Source organism: Clinocottus analis, unplaced genomic scaffold, assembly GCF_023055335.1.
Source record: "Clinocottus analis isolate CAN_PGR_092001 unplaced genomic scaffold, fCliAna1.0.p SCAF_3, whole genome shotgun sequence".
In the NCBI taxonomy this organism is placed as follows: Eukaryota; Metazoa; Chordata; class Actinopteri; order Perciformes; family Cottidae; genus Clinocottus; species Clinocottus analis.
In genome coordinates, this window is record NW_027176042.1 from 13832925 (window position 1) to 13856788 (window position 23864).

General features: G+C 40.3%; 3 protein-coding genes across 5 annotated transcripts; 1 reads left to right on the forward strand and 2 right to left on the reverse strand.

The window, feature by feature from the left end:
- Positions 1–1104: 1104 nt before the first annotated feature.
- LOC137796525 (WD repeat-containing protein 82-like) lies at positions 1105–4670 on the reverse strand. The gene is made up of 9 exons (XM_068594505.1): positions 4308–4670; positions 3988–4088; positions 3793–3859; positions 3074–3173; positions 2621–2737; positions 2376–2531; positions 2195–2264; positions 1971–2113; positions 1105–1866 (listed from the first exon to the last, which is right to left on the reverse strand). Exons 1-9 carry the CDS (start codon positions 4466–4468, stop codon positions 1834–1836), a joined length of 948 nt encoding a protein of 315 aa, XP_068450606.1. The 5' UTR covers positions 4469–4670; the 3' UTR covers positions 1105–1833.
- A 180-nt stretch (positions 4671–4850) lies between these two features.
- On the forward strand, positions 4851–8745 carry LOC137796504 (pseudouridylate synthase RPUSD4, mitochondrial-like). The gene is made up of 7 exons (XM_068594473.1): positions 4851–4910; positions 5277–5763; positions 6354–6561; positions 6663–6756; positions 7068–7218; positions 7324–7421; positions 7971–8745. Exons 2-7 carry the CDS (start codon positions 5376–5378, stop codon positions 8172–8174), a joined length of 1143 nt encoding a protein of 380 aa, XP_068450574.1. The 5' UTR covers positions 4851–4910; positions 5277–5375; the 3' UTR covers positions 8175–8745.
- A 1413-nt stretch (positions 8746–10158) lies between these two features.
- LOC137796683 (transcriptional regulator QRICH1-like) lies at positions 10159–17067 on the reverse strand. Of its 3 annotated transcripts, none has more exons than XM_068594758.1 (12): positions 16932–17067; positions 15684–15943; positions 15436–15504; positions 14317–14454; positions 13118–14233; positions 12623–12782; positions 12272–12426; positions 12071–12185; positions 11890–11998; positions 11641–11792; positions 11454–11544; positions 10159–11367 (listed from the first exon to the last, which is right to left on the reverse strand). In XM_068594758.1, exons 2-12 carry the CDS (start codon positions 15930–15932, stop codon positions 11178–11180), a joined length of 2544 nt encoding a protein of 847 aa, XP_068450859.1. In that variant the 5' UTR covers positions 15933–15943; positions 16932–17067; the 3' UTR covers positions 10159–11177. The 3 variants fall into 3 exon arrangements, with proteins under 3 accessions (XP_068450859.1, XP_068450857.1, XP_068450858.1); XM_068594756.1 differs by having other exon boundaries at positions 11629–11792; XM_068594757.1 differs by lacking the exon at positions 16932–17067 and adding an exon at positions 16622–16776 and having other exon boundaries at positions 11629–11792.
- Positions 17068–23864: the final 6797 nt, after the last annotated feature.

Below are 23864 nucleotides of genomic sequence, written 5' to 3' on the forward strand. Positions count from 1 at the left end.
ATGTCACCCTAACCACTGATCTAAAACTCTTTGCGTATCGATGACCACAACTCTGAAAAGTCTCGGAGGGGGAGCATCTCCCAGGTCACATACTGTCCTGTACTGTACTGTGTGTGAGGTCGTGTAGGAATCCACTACTCACGGGATCAGTGGGCAGTACAGTGTTTTTAGATGCTGTCAGTGCGCCACATGTATCAACATTTTAACACTCATTCACATAGGGGCTGATCAGCTCAGCAGATTGCATGATCTCAAATTCCAGACACAGAAATGTGACACCGTGCAACAATCTAAGCATTACATTTCAACACTGATCAACGAAGCAAGAATGGGGGGGGGGGGCTTTGTGTATTTGCGGTTAGTGCATTTGGATTAGTAAAGTTGCGTTTAATAGTTCATACTTATGGTGACCTATAAACATTTTTTTATCTTAACACGTCTAGAGGTCTGAGCTCCGGATCAGTCCGTACTAATGGATCCATTACTGGCCACTGACAAAAACACAAACAAACTCATCAGGGTCACACAAAACACACACTCCCAGGTTAGGGCAGGATGTGTAATAGGCAGACGTGAAAAAGGGATAGGAATAGTAAGAATGTGAATGCCAAATGCTCTAAACACCACACCGTATTTCTCTCCCTTCACACATCTTTTGTGCACACGCACACTATGGAGGGAGGTGAGAGAAAGATAAGTGTGTACCTGTGAGGTTACCTGTGATGGGATCATCCATTATTCACTCAGCGGTGAGTGCACAACCCAAGCAACTATACATTATTAAACAGAACCCCCGGCCCTCTCCACTACTTCAGGAAGACACACTTTATGTGCACGAAAAGAAAAACACCCATTCATCAAACTGATTAAAACGTCCAGCGTTCCTCTCATGCCTGCATGTGTTCACAGGTTGGTTTCCTGACTCAGGAACCATTGTTTGCATCTGTGAAGTGAGCCTATTTTGTCAGTCATTGTTTTGACAAGCACAAACATATCAAGACTCTGTATTATTCATTGTTTTTAAAACTTGAAGAATATTTTTAATGTCTTTTTTATTGGAGAAATTAGGAAAAATCCACATTTTCTTAGAGAATGGGACCCATTTATTGGTAATGTATAAAGTTGAAACAATTAACCAATCAGTCATTCAAGGGAACATTTATTAACAAGTATTTTGACAATAAATGAATAGTTTGCCTTTTTCTTCTTTTGCTTCTCAAATTTGAGGATTTGCAGCTTTTCTTTGTCTTATGTGACAGTAAACTGACAACTGACAAAAACAATGGGAAAAAGTAACTTTAAGCTTCAGGAAGATGATTCAGAATTATCTCCATTGTCTGAACATTTTATACATTTGTCAAAAAAACAAAATACCATGAAATGTCAGATTAATTGGTAATGAAAATAACCTTTAGTTCGAGCCGTAGTACTGTACATTACGATGTATCTAAAGTATGATAAAACAGTAGCTCTTATTTAATCTAAAACCCTTTATTATAAAAAATGAAACACTGATTATTAATTAGTTAAATACCATGACATGAAGTGAAAAACGCAGTCTTTAAAAATGAAATATTTTAAATATAAGAAGTAAAATGTTGAAAGAATATAAAGTACTGCATGGCAATAAAAACAAACACTGAGGTCTGTGGAATTGTGTTGTACTAGTGGCATCAACCCTTTTCAAAGTAAAAAATACTGCAGGTAAAAATGATTAAAGTACAACTGTTCTTGTGGACAATCGAACCAAGGAAAGCAGTCCAACGCATAATGCTACATCACTGAATGGTCCGATGTGTTCAACAACGAAGACTCTTCTTTGGAAACGTCCCTTTATGTTTCGTCACTACACGGCAGCCAAAATGTCTGTAAAGAGAAACGAAGAAGAAAATAAGAAACAAGCATTCTGTTCATAGCAACTCGTCCAGCAGCAGCCGCTGTACAGACGGACACAATACGTTTGATCTCACCATGTTAGTGCAGGCGCTGGCAAACGTCATGTATCTGGGGTTGAACTGCAGAGTGTTGATGGGTCCAGGGTGTTTCCCATCCAGCACAGCAACCTTCATCCCACTCTCAGTGCTCCACACATGGACTCTCCCGTCCTCTGAACCTGCACAGCAAGACACATGTTAACACGGTCGCAACAGAGATCTTACCGGAAGAGACCAAAATTAATAATATTCAGGTTTACCAATCATGACAAACTGAGAGTCTGGAGTGAAGCAGGCCTCTAAGGAGATCCCTTTGCTGTTGTTGTACCCCTTAACATAAGCAAAGATAGACAAGTATTCATATAATATAATAATAATATACAGACTGGTGTTATTTAGTAGGTTTGTGCCAATGTGATTAAATTACTCTACATCTCTTACAGAAAAAGTGTGCAGCACAGATCCATTGAAAGCATTCAGGACACGGATCATCCCTCCATTGGTGGCGATGAGAATCTGTTTCCCGTCATTACTGAATTTGAGTCCAGTCCAGTCGCAGACACGATTAAACCTCATACCAAAGGAGGCAAAGGGACCCTTTTCCAAGAGAGATCACATGTATTAATAATACAGTAAAACATAAATAAAGCAACAAAGCACAGCGCACATAGTAATCTGCATTTTACCTTGTCAAAAGCCCGGAGGTCGTACAGTTTAATGGCCTTGGATTCTACCCCTGCAGCAAATATCAGCCCATCAGGGTCAAATGAACATACTGGTTTCCCAAGAGGATTAGTCAAACCCTGAAACACAAACACATACAAAGAAATACAAAGAAAAAAAAAGAGTAAGAAGGAGCAACAGGAAGTCTAGATTTGGATATATTTGTAATGTTTTTGTTGAGAGGGCAGATACAAGTGTAGCAGTGGTTCCTACAGCAGGTCTGGGGACACCCAGTGGTCAAAGTACGGATGCCCATTAAACAAGGGGGTTGAAACCTAATGATGTGCAATAATTATAATGAATGTGTAATAATCTGGTAAGACTTGCACTAACAAGCTGTAGCAGTAGCTGTAATTATACACTTGAGTAACTGTCCTCAGAGCGAGGAAGTGGAATGTGCCGGTTTGACTGCTCACTTGACAGTTTGGAGCGCGCAGATCCCAGATCCGGATTGTTTCGTCCAACGAGCCCGAGATAAATGTATCATCTACTGGTGACATTGAGAGAGCTATCACTCTAAAATCACAAAAGAAACAAACTTTAACCATTAAACAATAAACCATCAATCTAGAGAAGCTAGAAAAAAGAACAGATAAGACCAATGAAACATAATGATGACTGTGGGGAACTGAGTGACGGTTGCTGTGGAGAAAATAAATAGGTAAACATGCTAATATTCTGTGTTATTTGAGGAATAGATCTTTCTTTGTGTATGTGTACAACTTTAATTGAATGTATTTTTTCCTTATTTGTTATGAGCTTATTAAAATAGCAACTTGACAGATGTAGGGAGTACAACATGTACATCTTAAAATCATGTGTAAATGCACATTGTAACTTCTTCTGACTTGAGATGAAAAAAACATGGCATTGGATGGATTGGGATAAGCATTTTTAGCTGTTTTCTTATGTTTTATAGACCAAATACATTTTGGATTAACCAACAAAATAATTTGCAGATTTATCGATTATGGAAATAGTTGTGATTGCAGCCCTAATGTGCATACATTTGGATGGTACTTTTCCACATAATGTGCATCCTTTGTATTCATAATTGCTTTGTGAGTGGAAATAGTCCACGTTATTCCCATTCATTCACACTATGACACATTTATTTCCTTCCTTTTGTACTAACCTTGCAGTGTGACCTGGGAAATACCTGATGTACTTGTTGTCAGTGAGCGACAAATATCGGATGGTATCTACAAGTCACAAAATCAATATTTTATTTTCCAAAAAATATGACAGCACATACATTTGTATATATTTTAGTTTATAACGTGTGTTCGGTGCTTTGTGCCAGCAGCTGACGTGACACATGCGTTATTACCATCTAGTTTGTTGGAGCTGTAGACGACTGTATGTGCGTCCCCATGTGTGTAGTGGATGAGGTCGACTCCATACTTCTTGCTGAACAGGGTCCTTTCAGGTCTGAGGAAGGACAGAATATTTAAACCAGTTTGTAATGCATTAAGCAATTATTAAACCAATAAACAATCAATGAAGTGGGTCCACACATTCATGTGGACCCATTCATCTTAGGATATTTAAACAATGTAAATGGGAATTGATCATGCTTTTCATTCATTTTGGGGCGTAAATGCATGAGGCAGTTGCTGTTTTTAATGTATTGATGATATTTCCACTTACTTTCCTTCTCGGATGTCGTATAACACAATGCAGTCGTCGTCGCTACTTGCTATTGCATTTTCACCATTTGGGCTGAAGTCCACACAGTTGACTTTCTGTGCATTTTCTCGATATGTTCGGGCAACCCTAAAACTTCTCAACACACCATCTGTGATCTTCATGTCTGCAGCTTTCGCGACAAGGTAGCAAATATCGTGTGAAACCTAAAAAAAGACCTCTCCATCAGCTTCCTCTCATTCAATGAAGCCCGCGAGTCGTTTTTCGCGAGCAATCCACGAGCGATACCATTTAGAAGCCTCGACGGAAAATACAATCTTACATTTTCATTAACAAAATACTATCAAATGTAACAACATGCAATAGTGGACCATCTCGGCGTGACGACGATATGTTCGATTTGCCCGCCAATTCTGCCCGGGGAGAGGGGCGGGGTTCTCAGTCACCGTTACGTTCACGGGCTTCAACAAATCGGCGAGTGGTGGGATGAAAAGAAGCACACCTATTGTAAGAAACAGGAAATACGACACACGGTGACAGGAAGTGGTTGCTGCATGCATAGGTTCGTTACGATTTTCAATCCCGTGTTTACAATTGGTTTTGAAGGTCAGTAGCCTAATATGTTTTTCTACCATAACCGAGGTTTTATTTATTTTTTGTTTGGAGCAGCTAGACTAAATTGTGAGCAAAAAATGCGAGTTGTTTTTGTGATTTGTTTAAGATCCCCCAAGTACACTTATTTGACGGAACGAGTGTATGTTTTACCAAGACTCATTTTTGTATTCACTTTTTTGTATTTTTGTTACTCACATTCTGAATTGTATTACTTTTGTATTGTCTATACATTTTTTTCTATATTTTGTTTATTTGTTGTATTTTTCTTACATTTTCTATATTTAATATTAACTCACTTTCTGTATTTTCTAGCATTAAATAATGTGTCTGCGTTTTTCTTGCCTTTTATTCTGAAAGGTGCAGCCCGGAAGTCGGAAGCAGGAAACGGAGAACATGTGTCCTCTGGAGTTTGTTTGTCTCTCTAAGCTCATGTGAACGGTCCAACTCCACTCCACAATGAACAACTGTAGAAGAATAGCTTGTAGTGACTTTAAATCCGGCCTGAGCATCGCCTTCTCTCGGGTCAAACCACCGGCCAACTCCCGCAGCCGTAGCCATGCCGCCGCCGCCGCTAAACCGGCTCCAGGCTCTGAAGACACGACAGAGAAGCCCCGGCTGAGGGCGATTGACCTGGCGCAGAAGGTGCAGCAGGATAGGTCGCAGCCACAGGCGGAGAAGCCTGAGCTGTCGGGCCAGCAGAAGAGGGTGATGGAGCTGAAGCGGTTCAGTCTGCAGCTGCAACACGTTCACCCCAACGTGCTGGCCAAACACCTCCACAGAGGCGTGCTGTACGAGGACAAAGATGTGGTCGTGATCAACAAACCGTACGGTGTTCCTGTCAGAGGTGAGCGTCCTTGATTTACACCGATGAACACTGAGTGTGTAACGGTAGAGTAAAATAGAGCTTATGTTACACGTCTTGTAAATACAACATGAATGGTGATTTCTTAGGAGCCGAAACGATTAGTTGATCAGTTTGACGGAATACTTTTGAATTAATTGTTTGTCATTCTTTAAGCAACGTGTCTGTCTTCTTTTGGTTATCTTGAATATCTCTGTTTTGGACTATTGTTTGGAAAAGAAACAGCAATTTGAAATAGTCATCTTTGGATCTGGTTTCACTGTTTTCTGATATAAACCAAACAACATATTCTGTAGATTAATGGATAATGGATGCACATTTTAAATTGCCGACCTATATTGCTTTCTATATCTGCCAACATGCAATACTTTAGTGCCCATACTGCAAATATTTGCAAGTAATATTGGTCTGATGATATATTGGCATGGTGGTATACTAATGACAAGAGCATGCAGTCCAGTATTACAGTATCGGTAGAGGAATAGGTTTTACATGCACACTATTGGGTAGAAATGTAAAATACTGCTGAAGTTGGAGAATCTGGATCACCCATTTGTGGTTGTTGTTCTCAGATGACAGTGGGGCAACATCCATCTCCTCTGTGCTTCCTGTTCTCTCCAAAATGATGGCTGGCATTAAGATCAAGTCTGATTCTCAGCTGTTCCCTTGTCTGAAGCTGGAGAAGGAAATAACTGGCGCTTTCCTGCTGGCCAGGAGTGAAAAAGTAGTGGAGCAAATACTCAACCTTAACAGAAATAACCAAGTGGAAAGAAAGTACTGGTGAGACGCAGTTGTAATGTGGGGATGGACAAAAAGAGGTTACCTTTTTTTTTTTTTTTTTAATGTTTGTGAGCTTTCATGTATCTACTGCTCCTGCGCAGGGTCATCACAGTCGGTGTACCTGTTCCATCAGAAGGAGTGATTGACATTCCCATCATAGAGAGAGAGGTCATGGGCCCTCGACCACACTACAAGGTGTTTCTTCTTCTGTGGTTTTAATGCTGTAATAATTTGTTCTTCAACAGGTAACATCTGACAGAAAAAAAATATTGCAAATATTATAATAATTGCTGTAGTTGCTGTAATAGTACCAGTTTTAGGCTTTACAAATGCAAAGAGCTACAGTAAACTGAACAAATTATTTTGGTCAAGATGTTCTGCATATGGGCTTAAATAGCTACTGTAAGTCAGTGGTTTCAAGTAATATATTAATTTACCATTTAATAATGACCGATCTTGAAGTTCAACTCTTCATTTGAACGTATTCTTATCATTTCTTTTTTCAGATGTCTCTCAGTCCTCTTTTCAGAATGAATGATGCTGGCGACGGTATGACCAAAGTCCGCGCCCATCGGCAAGCACAATCTGCAGTGACCAAGTACAGAGTGTTGGACAGCAGCAGTGGTTGCAGCCTTGTGGAGCTCCAGGCTTTTACTGGTAAGATTGGTGTTTAGTTTTTTTGTCACAAGAATTAAATACAGATTCATTTTGGTTCAAATGTATTTATGTTTGCTCGACATGTCTGCTTTCTTATGTCCACAGGAGTGAAACACCAGATGAGAGTTCACATGGCACTTGGTCTGACATGCCCCATTCTTGGTGACCATAAATATTCCCACTCGAACAAACTGGCACCGCAGGTAAAATATGTTTACATGGAACAGGTTTACAAGTAACGAATGTCAGCGGCATTACACTAACAATCAGCAAATGCCCCTTAAAAAGAGTGTTGTATCATCAGCTGCTCTTTGATCTCAGCGTTGATCCAAGGAGAACAAACTGAGGCATATCTGTTAACCTTCTCACTATGAGCTGGGGATGAGCCAACCTGCATCTTGTATTTTCATCTCCCTCCCACACAGCACACATTTTGACTAGGCTTCTCATTGTACCACTATGAAACCACACAGATTGAGGCCTTGGGAAAACCAGCAACTGTTAGGTTCTTACTGATTCTTAAACCTACCCGGTTGGCATCCAAAACATTGGCTTTTTAAATCTGCTGGGTCATTTACTTCACCAGCATGTCAAGTGTGGAACATACATTTTTGTTGCTTGCACCTGTGTATATTATTCAACATATAAAAACAGAATAGGAGAACCTACATTCCTGCATTAGCTCAGTTTTTTGTCACTAAGTATCAGTGTCTTAAATAAGAAATCACTAATATGTTCATTTTGATGCACAGAAATTACCTGAACGTGTGCTGGAAAAGCTCGGACTGGAACAAAGCAAGATCCGGCACCTTCCTCTTCATGCACTTGCTCGACAGATGAAGCTGTCAGGAACTAATCTAGCCGACATAAGTGTGGCCTGTCCCATCCCAAAATACTTTACACAAACATTGAAACGACTGTGTTTAACTTTTCCTGATGAAAAGGACTATAAATAACCACTTCAGCAATTCAAGTATATCTAAATGAATTGGACATTTGTGGCGAATGATGTCAGACTGCAACATCGGGGAAAAGTGTATCATGTGTGCCATTTAAGTTAAATGTGAAATAATAAGATACTATGCTGGCTTATAGAGAGAGTGCTGCTGTCCTAAAACACAGAAATATGTTTGCATTATTGTCCTTCCGGTTCTTTTGTCTCAAAGTCCTTTTTTTTGTTTGAAGGGTTTTTGTTTAGATTCCTTAAATAAAGTCTGTGGTTGACACGTGTTTGAAAGATTTAAATGTTTTTGAGGTTTTAAATAAATGTAAAAAAAATGGTTTGACATCACATTGTCTGAAATGTGACAATAATATTCTTGCAGTACAGACAAAACACCCTCCAGTGTCCAGTCTGGTCCCTGATGCTTCAGACTCCACAATATTATGAACAGAAAGCTTTGCCATGGTGTTTGTTCCTCTTCCGGCTCGGATGAGAAAAAGCAAGACAGTCTTCAGAACATTCAGTCTATCCCTCAGCGACTGGATCTCTAAAATATAAAAACAAGGGAGGAAATATTAAAACGTGTTCTGAAACAGGTGTGGCTACACCTATTTAATATAAACAACCAATGCAACCACATGACTTGAATAATGATATGACTGGTGAAACACAAAATGATATGAGAGGAGAAATCATGTAAAAAGATTGAATCTACATAATAAAAGGAAGACAGGTACCCCTCCACTGTTGAGTTTACAGAAAACCTGAAGTCTAAATCCTCCTATCTGCTGCATAAACAGAAATATGAATTTGCAAACCTGAACTAGTTTGGTAATGTGTGTAATAAATGAATTGTCCCATCAATAATACCTTTATTCTACAACATGTGTATATGGCATATATGCCAGTCAGGCAGAATAAAGCTCAGTCTGTCATGGCAGTTAGTTGCGCTTTACTGAAGGCCTTTCGTTTAGACAGCGACTCTCCAGCCATCTGAAGCATCAGGTGTCGGATCCTTCTGCAGTCTCTCAACTGGAAGGCCGGCCACAGTTGCGTGTGACAGATCTACTGGTTACATTTTCTGCAACCTGAGGTTGCAGAAAATGTAACCATAAAATAATCAGAATCCCCCTTGTTTGTGTGCACATCAAACTTACCTTTTGATTAAATGTTCTACATAGTTTTGTTCTGCTGATCGACAGACCTGTTGGAGACACATTGCAAGTTTTTCACAAATACATTTTGAAGCACTGAAAACGTCTTGCTCCACGTATAACTCATTTAGGACCGTTTAACACACACCCACTGGGTTTGGGTTGTCATGGTCACTGTGACCTCCGTCCCATTCCTGTTATGCTACATCTCAGGAACGCCTTGACCGAATGTCTTGCACTCAAGCATTCAAAGGTTATTAATTACAATGTCACACAACTATCTTCTAGTTTGATACAATCATGAGGGTTTGACGTTTTGAACAGACAACCACAAGGCGGTGGTTAGTTTCAAATACCCTCGATCATATGAACCATATTGTTTTTTCTGCAGTCATTATTTCTACACTAGTTTTAGATGTCAGCGGTTTATTATGAATTAAATGTGCATGTATATCGATTGAGTTATAGATATCAGGTGTAAAAAAAAGCCGTTAGTCTTTCGAAACTGATCTCATGGTATAAAATGTGTTAATTTTGGGATTGCATTTCTCTAAAGGTTTTACCTTTTGTAATTTCATGTTACAACACTAATTGACTTAAGTCACACTTTCAATGTGTTTGAGTTGACAATCCTGTCACTAATCTGAATTATACTCAAGTTTTGTTCATTTTTAAAGATTATCTTAAGTAACATAACCTAACAACTATTCAGTTTTCCTGAGAGCTTATTTTATCAAATGGAAAAACTGTTGGCTTTAGTGTGAGGTTAACATCCAGGTTGACCCACAAAAATACATCATCCTCGCTTATGAAGCCATATAAAATAATCAGACGGAAAATTACTGAACGCTATACAACTCATTTTTAGTAATAAACAAATGAAGCAAAACTGTATCACAACTATTTTTGTCAACCTAGTAATCCAAATTAAAATGTACATGTCATTTCACGGGAGGCACCAACAGGGTTCGGATACGGTTTGTGTGACAAGTCATTCTTGAAAAGGCCCCCCGACTAATCCTTATTTCAAAGTTCAGGGTTACATTTCCACAACCCTACATACTCCTCATTCTTCAACTGTCATGACTTTTGATACAAGGATCAACACGGTTAGCTAAACAAAGGCGTTTCCATCTGTATGTTCCGTTTAATAACCTACTATACATACATACAGGAATAAGTTGGCAAAACTCCTTTATGGATGTTCAAATCACTAGCTTTGACCTGAGAAAAAATGTTTCCAATCTCCTGAATGACTATAATATAGCACTTTGACTTTGTGAATATCTGAGGATCAACTCACTCAATGATCCACAAGCATAAATTATGACATTTTTTTTTAAACAGGCACAAGTTCTCAGCTTTGAACATATCGATACATGGTCCAAAATGCAGTCAGTATACAAACAAAATAATTGTGAGAAGTGGTCCCTGTAACTGTCCATTAAGATGTCATGTCGTTGGACTTTGAAGAGACTATTTGGTAAATGGTCTGTGAGGTTAAGTAGTGATGGGTTAAATATCCTCATATTGTTTTGATACTTTTACAGGAAAATGTACAACATCTGCCAAGCTCAGAGGTCAATCTTAGTCCAGCAGGGCTGTGACTAAAGTCTCCCTTACTTGCCAGTTTAAAAGGTTACAGAGGCAATGGCTTAAAAAAGGTTGTCAAGAGAAAAAACGCCTGAAAATAGAAAAGAAAATATTTGCTGTTGTGATGCACTCTTCAGAGAGAAATAATGATTGATCCCTTTGATTTGAGATGATGGTCATTGGGGTTTATAGAGCCAGGATGGATACTGCATAGTCAACAATCAGTGACAGGAGACCAAATTCCCACGAGTCCAGTCAGTCCTCTCAATTTAGCTCATGACATCAGGACCAATGGCGATGATCTCCTGGATCTCTCGGACCACAATGATGCGGGCAAGCACATGCTCCACTTGCTGAGTCGTGAGGGGCTGAGATGAGTACCACATTGGGCTGTTCGGTGCAACGACCGGCTCTGGAGTCATGTAGTATGCGTCATTACGCCCCTTCACGCTTTGAGGACTAGAAAAGGTTCAAGAAAGAAAAAGAGTCATTTTTTTTCTCCTCCAAGATTGATCACACAGGATGCATGTGGTTGAGTCACTCACCATTTGAAAAGATAAAAGTCATAAAGTTTAATAGGGCAGCGAAGGGGATTCTCAGGATCCTCGGCTTGTTCTTCATACATGTCATCAGTTCCTGAAACAGACATAATAGGTCGGCAACAGGAACTTCTGTTATCAAATGTTGTGACTCATAGCGAGATTTACACAAGTGGCTTACTGTTTTGAGCACCTTTCTGTCCTGCGCTGTTTGGGCCTTGTCCTTTCAGAAGGCGGATGCTGGTTGCTTTGTCCTTGGCATTAGCGGGATTCTTCTTTGTGTGTCTTAGGACCTTCGAGAAAGCTACTTTCATGTGCTGTTCAGGTGTCGTCAGGTGGAAATGCCTGTGACAAACCACATACAATAATTACATCTCAAATATACACCTGTAATTTAAGAGAACAGATTTGGGCAATTCGGTGCTGAGACGAGGTTACTCACTTAGTGTTGAAATACATTAGAGTTGTGAGCAATGTGGCTGGTGAATGTGCACCAAGCTGTTTGCACTCCCACAGCATCTCCTCTGTCACGTGACTTGGGATGACATAACCTAAGATAAAAAAAAACAATGAGCAATTATTTCAATAAGACAATGAATTCAATTATGTCAATTCTCACTTACCTAAAGGATGGACACTGGGTTTCCAACCATCCAGGATTTTGTGTAAACACCCACAAAAACGTGTGTAATACGGATCAGAGAAAATATCATCCACACGTCCATTTTCAAAGAGATACTGGGTAGAAGAAGACAAAAAGCTGGTTAAATCTTAAAGAATACCTTTTTTTGGCCTCATACATCATTGAGCATTCGGATACTAACCTTTTGTATACACAAAAAAACATAGTATAGAACATCGGATGTGAACTGCTCTTCGTCTGATCCTCGTGCCTCCTGTGTCATCAGGGAGAGACCCAAGTTTAGCTCCGCTACTGCGCTGGACACCAAGTCTTCTTGAAAACGCAGTGGCTGACGACCTAACACACAGAGACAAGCAGAGGCGAGGTTTTTGTTTGTGCTATTAAGGAAATGTGCTACATTCTCAGTTTTAAGCAGAATAAAAGTTATAAAGAACCATATGTACAGTGAATACATTAGGAATCAAAACTGAAAGTTAAATCAATCAATCCATCTACATTCATATGTCAAATATGAATGTGTGCTCAAACATACGTCCGATGGGTGCAAGCTTAGTCTTTTCCTGCTTGTTTAGCTCCGCGTTTTTTCGCTTGACCCAAAGGCGCCAGACTTCTAGGCCTTCCTCTGGCTTGAGACAGATTGGAACCATAATCTCTGTAGGTGGTTCAGCCTGACCCTCAGACTCCATGTGGCCCTGCAGGAGACCAAAATAAAAGCGTCAGTTAATTCATTGTGAGAAAAAAATGGCAGCAAGGCTGAAATGCATCTTTGTAATGAGAGTGTAAAAATCACAAGTTAAACAGACTCCAGGGCAATTTCAAACCCTATCAGGAGTTTTAAATTGGTAGATTTCAGGTATTAATAGTTTTCAACTATTTTCGGACTTTAACGATACATGTCTTCCATGTTTTTCATCCTCATCACAGTATAAGACATTTTTAAATTGCTTATCTATTTTATGCATTAAGCTATGTAAAAACAGGGTACACAACATAGGGCATATCAGTTAATGAAAAGGTCAATTCGAACCTGCAGATGGAGCTGCTGTTCTTGTCCGTCTTCTACTTGACTCTGCTGTTGATTTGGGTCCCATATGTGTACCGACTGTGTAGTGTTGTAAGTCCCTCCCACAGTCTGCACTGCCACAGGGATGTGAATGTTCCCGTTCATAAACTGAGCGGGGAACAGGGTCTGTACAATTTCCTCCTGTGTTCCAGTGGAGACCGACTGCACATCTGTGCACCTTGAGGAGGAATTAGGGGACATTTTGTCCTTACCGTTGGTGGTGGTAACTTGCATTGTGTTGTATGTGTCCTGTGGTATGGCAATGTGAGTTACCCCCTGCTGCTGTGGAGTGGAGTATACCGGGATGGTCCAAGTCTCACCTGTAGGACCTGTGATGGTTCCTGTTGTGCTGTACAGTTGTGCACTGTCAACAGTGAGCAAATCTGGTCGTAGGGACACATAGCTTTGCTGCTGCCCTTGAGGAATGGCTAGAACTGTGGCCATCTGTTGGCCCTGTGGAACAGCGTACGACACAGCAAGAGGGACATCCACCTTACGTTTTTTAGCAGGTTGGAGAACAGTTGAGACAGTGCCGGATCTCCTCTCTGCCTCCCTGGAAGAGTCCTGTTGCTGCGAATGAGACATGGCCTCTATGGTCTGAATCTGGATCTGTTGACCATCTTGTAGTTGAATATGTTGGCCTCCCTGAAGCTGAATATGTTGGCCACCCTGTAGCTGAATTTGTTGGCCACCTGGAAGTTGAATTTGCTGGCCACCCTGTAGCTGAATTTGTTGGCCACCTGGAAGTTGAATTTGCTGGCCACCCTGTAGCTGAATTTGTTGGCCACCTGGAAGTTGAATTTGCTGGCCTCCTTGTAGCTGAATTTGCTGGCCACCCGGTAGCTGAATCTGTTGGCCACTCTGTAACTGAATTTGTTGGCCACCCTGTAGCTGAATTTGCTGGCCATCATGGAGTTGAATATGTTGGCCGGCCTCAAGTTGAATTTGCTGGCCGCCTGGCAGCTGAATATGCTGCGTTCCTAACTGGATTTGTTGTCCACTTGACAATTGGATTTGTTGTCCACTTGACAACTGGATTTGATGTCCTCCAGCTACAGCTGCAACCAGCTGTGCCTGAATCTGTGGAACACAGTTGACATAGTCACAGGTTAGCATCACAGAGATGCACTTGATATGGGCGACTGTTCAAAGAAATCCTGTACCTGCTGCTGCTGCTCCTCTGTGAGCTCTCCCTGCTGGACAAAGTGGGCTGTGGAGATTCCCTGTAGGTCCTGCTGAGAGGGAGAGGACACCTGAAGCACCTGGCCAACTGTTTGGCCTTGTTGTTCCTGAATCTGAACCTGGCACAGAGTAAGAGGGTAGGGAAAATAAACAGGCCAGTCAGCAGTCAAATCAATAAATAGCTTTCCTTACTTTTCACTGATACACTGTGAACTACTGTTTTCTGAGGAAAAAAACAACTTGTGAATTTAGATGAATACATTTACAATATTACATTTTTTATAATAAAATGTGAAGCTGCTCTGCTACAAAATCAATCAATAAAGCTATCAACAATGAGCAGGTCGAACAGTCACCACATCAGTTGTATTGACACAAATCAAAGAAATTATCTGTTCGTCACAGAAAAAGTTACACAACTGTGTGTTTTTTGTTATAGTGAAATTACAATATAGGTTAATGGTCGATTGTGGAATTTTCCAGGATTGGCTTAAGTCATATATAAAAAAGTAAATACAGAGTGACAGTCACAAGTGCAGTAGGAGAGAGAAGGCGAATGATTGATCCATTTTAATGTGTACCCACATGCCGCCAAGCAACCAGTAGGTAACAGAGAGGCTAATAACCAGTAGAAAATAATTAAGTAAATGTTTTACTGAATAGATTAACGAGTCACTTTAAATTAAAAAAAAATATGAATTGTATTCAATTTATCATTACAATTGCAGATTTGGAGTTACCCAATAGCACCAACAATATAATATATTACTATGAACATTTTAAAATGCATCAGCAGTAGAATGGCTGTTATATTCTCAAAGGGAATAATGAAAAACTGATTAACAGAATCAAGATCAACAAAATGTTGATCTTGAGTTTAAATTGTAAAATCCTTCCTCTTCTTCTCTAATCATTAAGTAGGTGAAAGTATCAGAGCTGAAAGAGCAAAGTCACTTCACCAACTTAACTTAAAGACTCAAAACACCACACTGCCTTCTGGTTTGTTTTCCTCTTGGCAGTGAATCATGGAAGTGTTTGTCTTGTGCATTTAAAACACAGTATGACATACTATAAGAAGTGGCATTGGCATACAAACCAACCTGTACTTGAAGCTGCTGTTCAGACTCTTGATGCACAGACAGATGGGGTGAAATTTCTGCCGAGGTGACCTGTACCGGTCATAAAGCATTTACATGTATGAAGTGTAGCAGATTGCACCACAGAGAAGAAAATCAATAATATAATTTGAGATATATATATATATATATATATATATATATATATATATATATATATATATATATAAATAAAAATAATGGTTGTTTTTTTTTAAGAGACCAGCTCTTACCGGACCTGCCAGCTCTAAGAGAGAGCCAGCCACTTCTGTGCTGTCTGTGTACACACAGTTGGTACCCTGCTGCTGGTACACCATGGCTGTGGTGGTGGCGGCCCCTCCCTGCTGGCTGAACTCCTGCAGCACCTCTGGGCCCTTGGCGAGGGACTCCAGGAACTCCTTCATCCTGTGCTGAGGAACAGTGCGGGCTTTCTGCCGGACATACTCATCAAAGGAGACCACCCCACTGTCCTGATCATTCATCCTCAATTGACCTAGAAAGATGCATTTTCCAACAGAATCAAATTAACGCCAAGTCCAAAACTGCTCATATTTCCAATGCAATGAAAGCACAAACATATAACGACGAATATTCGCAAGCAGAGGGAGAGTTAATTTATATAGGTACTTCATAATTAGCTGACTAATGTCATTTTAATATCTGCTGGTTCAATAGGTGGACGTTGGTGCACGGGACAAAGTGCATTTTGGTGTCCAACACAATAACTGAGCTACGCTTCAACTTTGTCTAGTTAGCCATCACAGTGGCAGATTTAGCGAAAGGTAAATTGTTATAATACGACCGACGATTTTGGGTAGATGTTTACAGGGCACGAACAAAACAGTTGCACGACTTTGTGTCCCGACGGTATGATAATGGTGTCAACGTTACAGCTAGTTAGCCAGTTAGCTTCCCGATGTTAGCGAGGCACTGTTCGGTCACAGCCCATATGAACAGTCCTCTTACTAGCAACTGCTAACTGTATTTAACGCCGCTGAAAGCCACTGCAATATCTAATTTATGTGAAATGGGGCAAATCAGCATTTCCTCGTAGCTCAGATGAACAGATATTAAAGCAGCAGTCCATTCATTGCACACGTAACGTGAAGCTAGCTAACATCGTGCTAACATTAGCTAGCTAGCTCGACGGCTCTGGATCCTGTCATGCTACCTTAAATAAAACCAAATCCTCTCCTTTCCGCCAAGGCACGGTGTTTAAAACTAAAAAGCCGATAAACGTCTAACAGTTACCGTCACCACACCGTTCACGTAAATTGCGCGTACAGCGGCGCTATAATATCGCAAACAATGCGGTGATTAGATTGCGATAAAAAAAAAATGTAACAGCAGCGAGCGGGCGAGGTCTGACGTCTGCTTATTTCAGGTCCGCGCACGCGACGGTGTAAAACAAGTTCCACAACCCGAGCAAAGCGCAAATTTATGTATCCATTAGAACCCCGAGTGGTATTACAAATACCTACACTTCACAGCGACACATGCGAAAACCTCCACCGTGTTTATCCCGTGAGATGTAAAATGACGGAAGTTAGGCCCCAAAAACAACGCGACTCCTCTCCAGACTGCTCAGCCAGTGACGGCCCGCCGCGGTGTCCTGGTAACGAGAGTTCCCAGTCTGAGAGGCGCACCATGGCATTCACACGAGCCGTGCTGGCTCAGGTCTACAGGCATGTCCAGCATTTCACTTTGGGCTTTGATAGTGATGCTTCATCATATTTAATAATTGGTTTGTTGAATCAAAAATCCCCAAAACAATTATTGGGTGATTTCGAGCCATAATATATTACCTGACCATACACTATTATATGTTACCTGCTAATTACTTTATTATCTAGCACTGAAAAGTAGAGTGCGGAGTTAATAACTGAAAAGAAAATATGTATGGTCAGATAGATAGATAGACAGATAGACAGATAGATAGACAGACACATTGTTGGATATTTAATCTGAATGAAAGGACCTACTCATTGGGTATGTTTCTCTAAATTGGAAACCAAATTGAATTCACTTCAATCTTTATTGCTGAAATATGTCACAATAATGCCACAATACCTGTGAAACGTCTTTGAAAGCTCAGAAAGATGCTAGTATATGGACCTTATTTGGCCAGACTACCTCCCTTGTAAACATATCTTTGACTCTGTATACAACAAGACTCTGGAAACCAAGTTGAGTCATTTAAAATTTGCACAAACAATTATACACATTGTAACAGTGTTACAAATGCTTTTCATGGATGTTCTGGTGATTGTAAACATTAGAATGCATGTACCTTTAACAAAATCTAACTTACCCAGTCTGCCTTAAAGAGCCAGGCATGTGCTGCTGAGGGCCTCCCCCAGTTCTCTCCACAACAAACTGCCTCTTGCCCGTCTTAAGGTGGACCAACACAGATGTACTGTGGGCATAGGCGACGTCCGCTACACACTGGATAAGAAAGAGTTAATTCCCACACTCACTGCAGACTGCAGGGGCTCTCTGCTGGAAACTGTTGAGGGAGTAATACACGTATATCCTTAATATTTAAATAAATAAATAAAATTGCTTCCAATAATGATTCAAACACAGCGACTTTTATGTAAGTGGCGACTGTAACATAGAGTCTTTTTGTATATGTTTTAACATAGCATGCATACAATCTGGCCAATTCGCCATATCTCATGTAATGTTTGGCCCTCACGTTTAAAGCTATTAAACAAATATGTTGGCATGAAACAATGCAAGGGAGCGCGTGCCTAGTTAGCTTCACATAATCACTTCATGTGACTTTCTGCTACTTAATGTAATCCTTTAGATCTAGATGTGGAGTGCACGATGCACTAAAAGAAAGAAGAGCAAAAGGAATTACAGGTACATCTGATTTATTTGGTTTTATTGAGCATTTAAAAAATATTTAGTTTAGTTTAAAGGACCGATTATTTTGGCAATGAGCAATTGTGTTTTGGTGATGTTGTGAAACGACAGTTAATATAATGTAGTTGGAAAATCGCCCGCTTGATTTAAAGGCTACCTTGCCTGTAAAGCTTTTTTAATGCTTTTATTTGCACAAGTACACTTTCTCAACCGTAAATCAGAATACAAGGCATAAGGTAAATATCATTCATCTAAAGTCATCTGAGGTTGTATTTTGGGAATTTTGTCACTTAAAAAAAATAAAATGTTATGTTGTATATAAAATTATGATGCAAAATCATACATCATTTCAATCATGTATGATTTTTCTTTCTTGTGATGTGCATATCATTGAATGTAACTTGGCAACTTAACATTTGTGACCAAAAGCTCACAGACTGGTCATACTGGTTCATGCTGTTAACTTCCATGTTTTTGTCAAGCTGGGTTGTATTTTTACTGAAAGCAACCATTTATAGATGTTGTAGAGTGTGCAAACCCACTGGAATACACAGTAGAATCATTGTCTTTTACAGGATTGTCACGCCAGATTAATGTTCTGGGAATTTGTGTGACTCTTCACCTCTACTTAACCTTTAAAGTCAACTAATTTGCAATTATATGAAATAGTGTACTGTAAAACTTCTACATCCTATTAATATAGATTAAAAGTCTAGTTTTGACGTGGAATAGTTACATGACTGTAATCTATATAATATCTGTCTCATGTACCTGTGTGTTCATCTGTATCTTCTTTGTTGTTCTACAGATTTTGGGATTTAATGTAAAAAATGGGGCGTTCATATTTGCTCTTTGTTACGCTAACCGTGTCCCTTTCCTCACTTGGAAGCCTTATTCAAACTTCACAATCACTGGACAAGTCTGATTTAGTCCGATTAACAATAAAGACACACAGAAACCAGAATGCCTCTGACATCGTAGCCAGTGAATTGATCCATTCAGAGATCAACAGTTACTCTCTGGAAGGCAGCAGCCATAGTGTTGACAGTACAGCATCACAGACACTCATGATCCCAAAGGAGTCTGAGCGTGCCAGCAATGAAAACCGTTCTTGGACTGGAATCACATTAAAACCAGTACGTACTCTGCACCACTCAGAGCCTCAAGACCAAGGAGCTGACAAAGTAAATACTTCAACTACAAGACACAATCTCTCCAGCATGATCTCAGAGGAGGAAGGCAGCCGAATAACAACTGAGGAAAAACTAGAGAAGAGTCATTTATCCATAGTAAATGATAATTTTATGGATGGTAAGTTAATACAATTGTGTTTACATAATAAGATACATTTTGTGAATTAAGATGACATGATTTCTCCTCAATTTTCTAGTAGTGGATATGATGATAAGGCCTTACAAATATTGTCAGTTCTTATTTCTTCAGTCATCAAATGTTATATAAAATACTCTCCATTAGCTACATAGTAAAATACACAATTAATAAAAAATATGTGTTTACACATTGATTTCTCCAGCATAAAAAATAAGACTTTTCCTCTTTCTCCCGCTCACTGTCTCTCGTCTTCAGGTTCGGACAGCCTGGCATTCCCCATTCAAAACAATGCAGGACCCCGAGATCCCTGTGTGCTCGGTCTGAGTCCTTGCATTGTTCTCAAAAACTCTAATGGCACCAATCTGCTCTGGGATGACATGAGGCGCACACTGGCATTTGCCTGGGAACTACATGTCTTTGGATCAGCCAGCCTTTTCATATTGATGGCAGTCCTGGGAGTTATGGGACTAGCAGGTGCATGCACTCTTCCTCATCCCCTCTGTGACACCCTAATTTTGGCAAACACTCTCCTGATCCTGAGTGGCAGTCTACGTGGTGTCCTCCTCCTGCTTGATCCTTATGGCACCCGTCAAATCCTCTCTCGTGCTACTCTGGCAGCACTCCATAATGTTCCTCTGCAGCTCTTTCTGTGGGCGCAGGTTGCCCTTGCTCTGGTCACACTCAGAGGGATGAAATTATTACTTTTCCCACTAAAGCTGCAGCACCCATGGATGGTCGGAGGGCTGGCTATATCACATTGTACTCCATTACTTGTAGCAGACCTTTTCTCTTCAACTTTTTCCCCAGCTCTCCCATTGTTGCTACAGACCCTCACCCTATGCTGGGGTCTCCCATTCTGCATGGGAATCTTTGGCAAGTCTTTCACACATCTACATCCACTTCTCAGGTCTTCTGTACCTCATCAGTGGGTTCCTTCAAAGGGGATTGAAAAGCGTGCAAAGCGAGTAACAGCAGTATGCACCTTATTTGGGTTTATGTGCTTCAGCCTGCAGATGTATAGTCTCCTTTGGCTTTATGGGCTTCTGGGGAACTGGAGGCGCTTTGGCTGGGGCTGGTGGTTCAGTCAGTTTTGGGCCAGAATTCTTGAGTTAGCTTGGGGATTTTCATTGCTTATCCTTGGATCCTGGATCTTCTGGACACTGTATACAGGTCGATCAAGGGTCAATCAAGGCAGGAGGAAAGGGCCTAAAGCAGTAGAGGACACCAGCTTGTGGGGTACAGTGTTGGCCAGCATATGGAAAGGGCCACTAAGAAAATCAGAGAAAACCTGGGAAGACATGATGCCAAGTAACTGGGCAAACTATAACCTGTCTAGAACCGGTTTCAGCAACAACTTGATGTGCCCATATGATGAGCAACCATCTACCATTACTGCAGCACACAAGCTTGATCCTGTTAGCAATAGCAGCCCTGAAAAAAAAGGTGAATGTGAATCTATTTTTTTTCCTTTAGAATTTGACATGCGGCCTCCATCCCCTATTAACCTCAGGCGCAGCATTGACGACGCCCTTCACCACAAACAGCTTGTAGCAGAAAGTCTGTTCACATCTCCACTTGCCTCTTGGGCACAAGCTACGGGAGCAGACACCGCTGAAAGGAATGGTGGTACAATAACTTTACCTGCAGCTTATGTTGGCTGCTGGTGGAAGTTGGATGCAGAGTCTATTTCTGCATCTAAAGAGCTGATAGAGTCACCCAGTGTTAAGAGTGACTATAATGGTGGGGTTGAGTCTCCAGCTGCTGCACATCAGAAGCAAGGGTTGAACTCAGCGCTCTCAGCAGTGATGCATCAGCATGACTGGTCTGAAGATGATCTCACAGACCTCTGAGCTGTCTTTTATGGCAGGAGCACCACTTCTAACTACCCACTCTCAATCACCCAGCCTTCATGAAAAGACACAACCACATAATGTGGACAATAACGCTCTATCTCAGCAAAAAATTATTTAATTGTGTTGGTCTAAAATTGACTTGATTCCTGATTCAAATTCATTGCCATTTAACAATTGTCGGGTCCTCTGAAATGTTTTATTATTCATGTGTTCCAGCACAACTTAATGTGTTGAAATTATGTGCATTTCACAAGGTATTTATATTATTTGTTCTGTATGTGTAGAATAGGCCAGTGTACCATACCACCCCAGTCAACACCTCTGTCCTGCTGGTATCAAATTAGAGTTGTAACTTCACTGTTTAAAGAAATGTGAGCATTCGTTTGGCTCACCTTTGATAATATGTGAAAGCTGCATTATTTTCCTCAGCCCAAAAATTATGTTTGTATTTTTGGGCTGTTATTTAATGAGTGCAGACGTCTTTGCTGTCAGTAGACGTTTTAAAGGTTTTAAAACGTCTACTGACACCGCGCCGGGGATGGAAAGGGACTCATGAATAATGAAATACATTGTGTGACTTTATATATTCCCTTGATACAAGTGCTGACGTGCAGAAATGCTGTATTAAAACATTGAGAATTGCATTTATATTGTTCTAATGTTTGAGTTGTCCTGTAAACTAACATTACCCTTATTATAGCTCACTTGCATTCAAGTTTGACGATCAGGGTGACTACAAATCGTTCCTTGCAGAGTTTCAGATCCTCTCATATCTCTTATTGAAATATAACACAAAGTGATCCAAACTACGACAATGGTACTGATTGTTTTGTGATTCAGAGTTTAGTGCTGTGTGATTGCATATTAAATTACATGAAATGGAAAGTTAAACCAAACAATAATTGAAATATTAATCATAAACACACCTTGATTCAATATTTGTGATAATATGTGTTTAAATGTACACAATAAATGATAGTAGTCTCCTTTTCAACTAAATACATGTATTTTAACTAAATACAGCACTCACAATGACAGAAAATAAATTACATCCTTTTATTTCAAGCTCTACAGGGTTTCATTAATTTCTATTCAGGTTTATTAGTTATTAAACCACTCCTAAAGAAGTCTAGTTCAGACTCCGCTTATTGAAAAACCATTGGCTCATATCAGAACTCCCATTTTTAAGCAAAATAATGGAAAAAGTGTTTTTTTCAACAGCTGAACAAGTTATTGGCTGAAAATAACTGTTTTGATGTCTTCCAGTCCGGCTTTCGTAAGCACCACAGTACTGAAACTGCTCTTGTTAAGGTTTTCAACGAGATCCACTTAAACACAGACAGCGCCAGAACTTCAGTGTTAGTATTACTGGACCATCGTACTGCATTCCACACGGTCAATTATGACATATTACTAGACAGACTGAAAGTCTGGTATAGGACTCTCTGGCGCAGCACTTAACTGGTTTGAATCCTACTTGAAGGACCGACAATACTTTGTGTGGGTAGCTAATTACACATCAGAGCTGACTAGGATGACGTGGTGTTCCCCAAGGCTCAATACTGGGGCCTCTTCTGTTGAACATCTACATGCTTACACTGGCTCAGATTATGAAAAACAACAAAGTGTGTCATTATAATTATGCAGACGATACACAAATCTACATAACGATATCACCAGGGGACTATAATCCCATACAAGGACTGGCTAAAAACATTGAAGAAATCAACATCTGGATGTGCCAGAATTTTCTTCAATTAAATAAAGCTAAAACAGAAGTTATTGTTTTTGGTTCTTAGGACGAACGATTGAAAGAGGGCTCTCAGCTTCAATTACTGATGTTAAAAACCACAAACCAAGCCAAAAATCTAGGTGTAGTTATGGATTCAGACCTGAACAGCCACATCAAGACAATTACAAAATCAGCCTACTATCATCTCAAGAATATATCAAGGTTAGAGGACTTATGTCTCAACAGGATTTGGAGAAACATGTCCATGCATTCATCTTTAGTAGACTTGAGTACAGTAACGGTGTGTTCACAGGCCTCTGTAAAAAGTCAATCAGAAAGCTGCAGTTGATACAGAACGCTGCAGCTCGAGTTCTCACCAAGACCAGCAAGGTGAATCCCATCACTCCAGTTCTGAGGTCTTTGCACTGGCTTCCTGCCAAACAAAGAATTGACTTCAAAATCCTGCTGCTGGTTTATAAAGCACCCCTCAGGTCGTCTGGTTCTGGTCGACGAGTCAGAACTAAACATGGAGAAGCAGCGTTCAGCTTTTCTGCTCCATACCTGGAACAAAGTTCCTGAAAGCTGCAGGTCTGCTGAGACCCTCAGCTCCTTTAAATCCAGTTTGA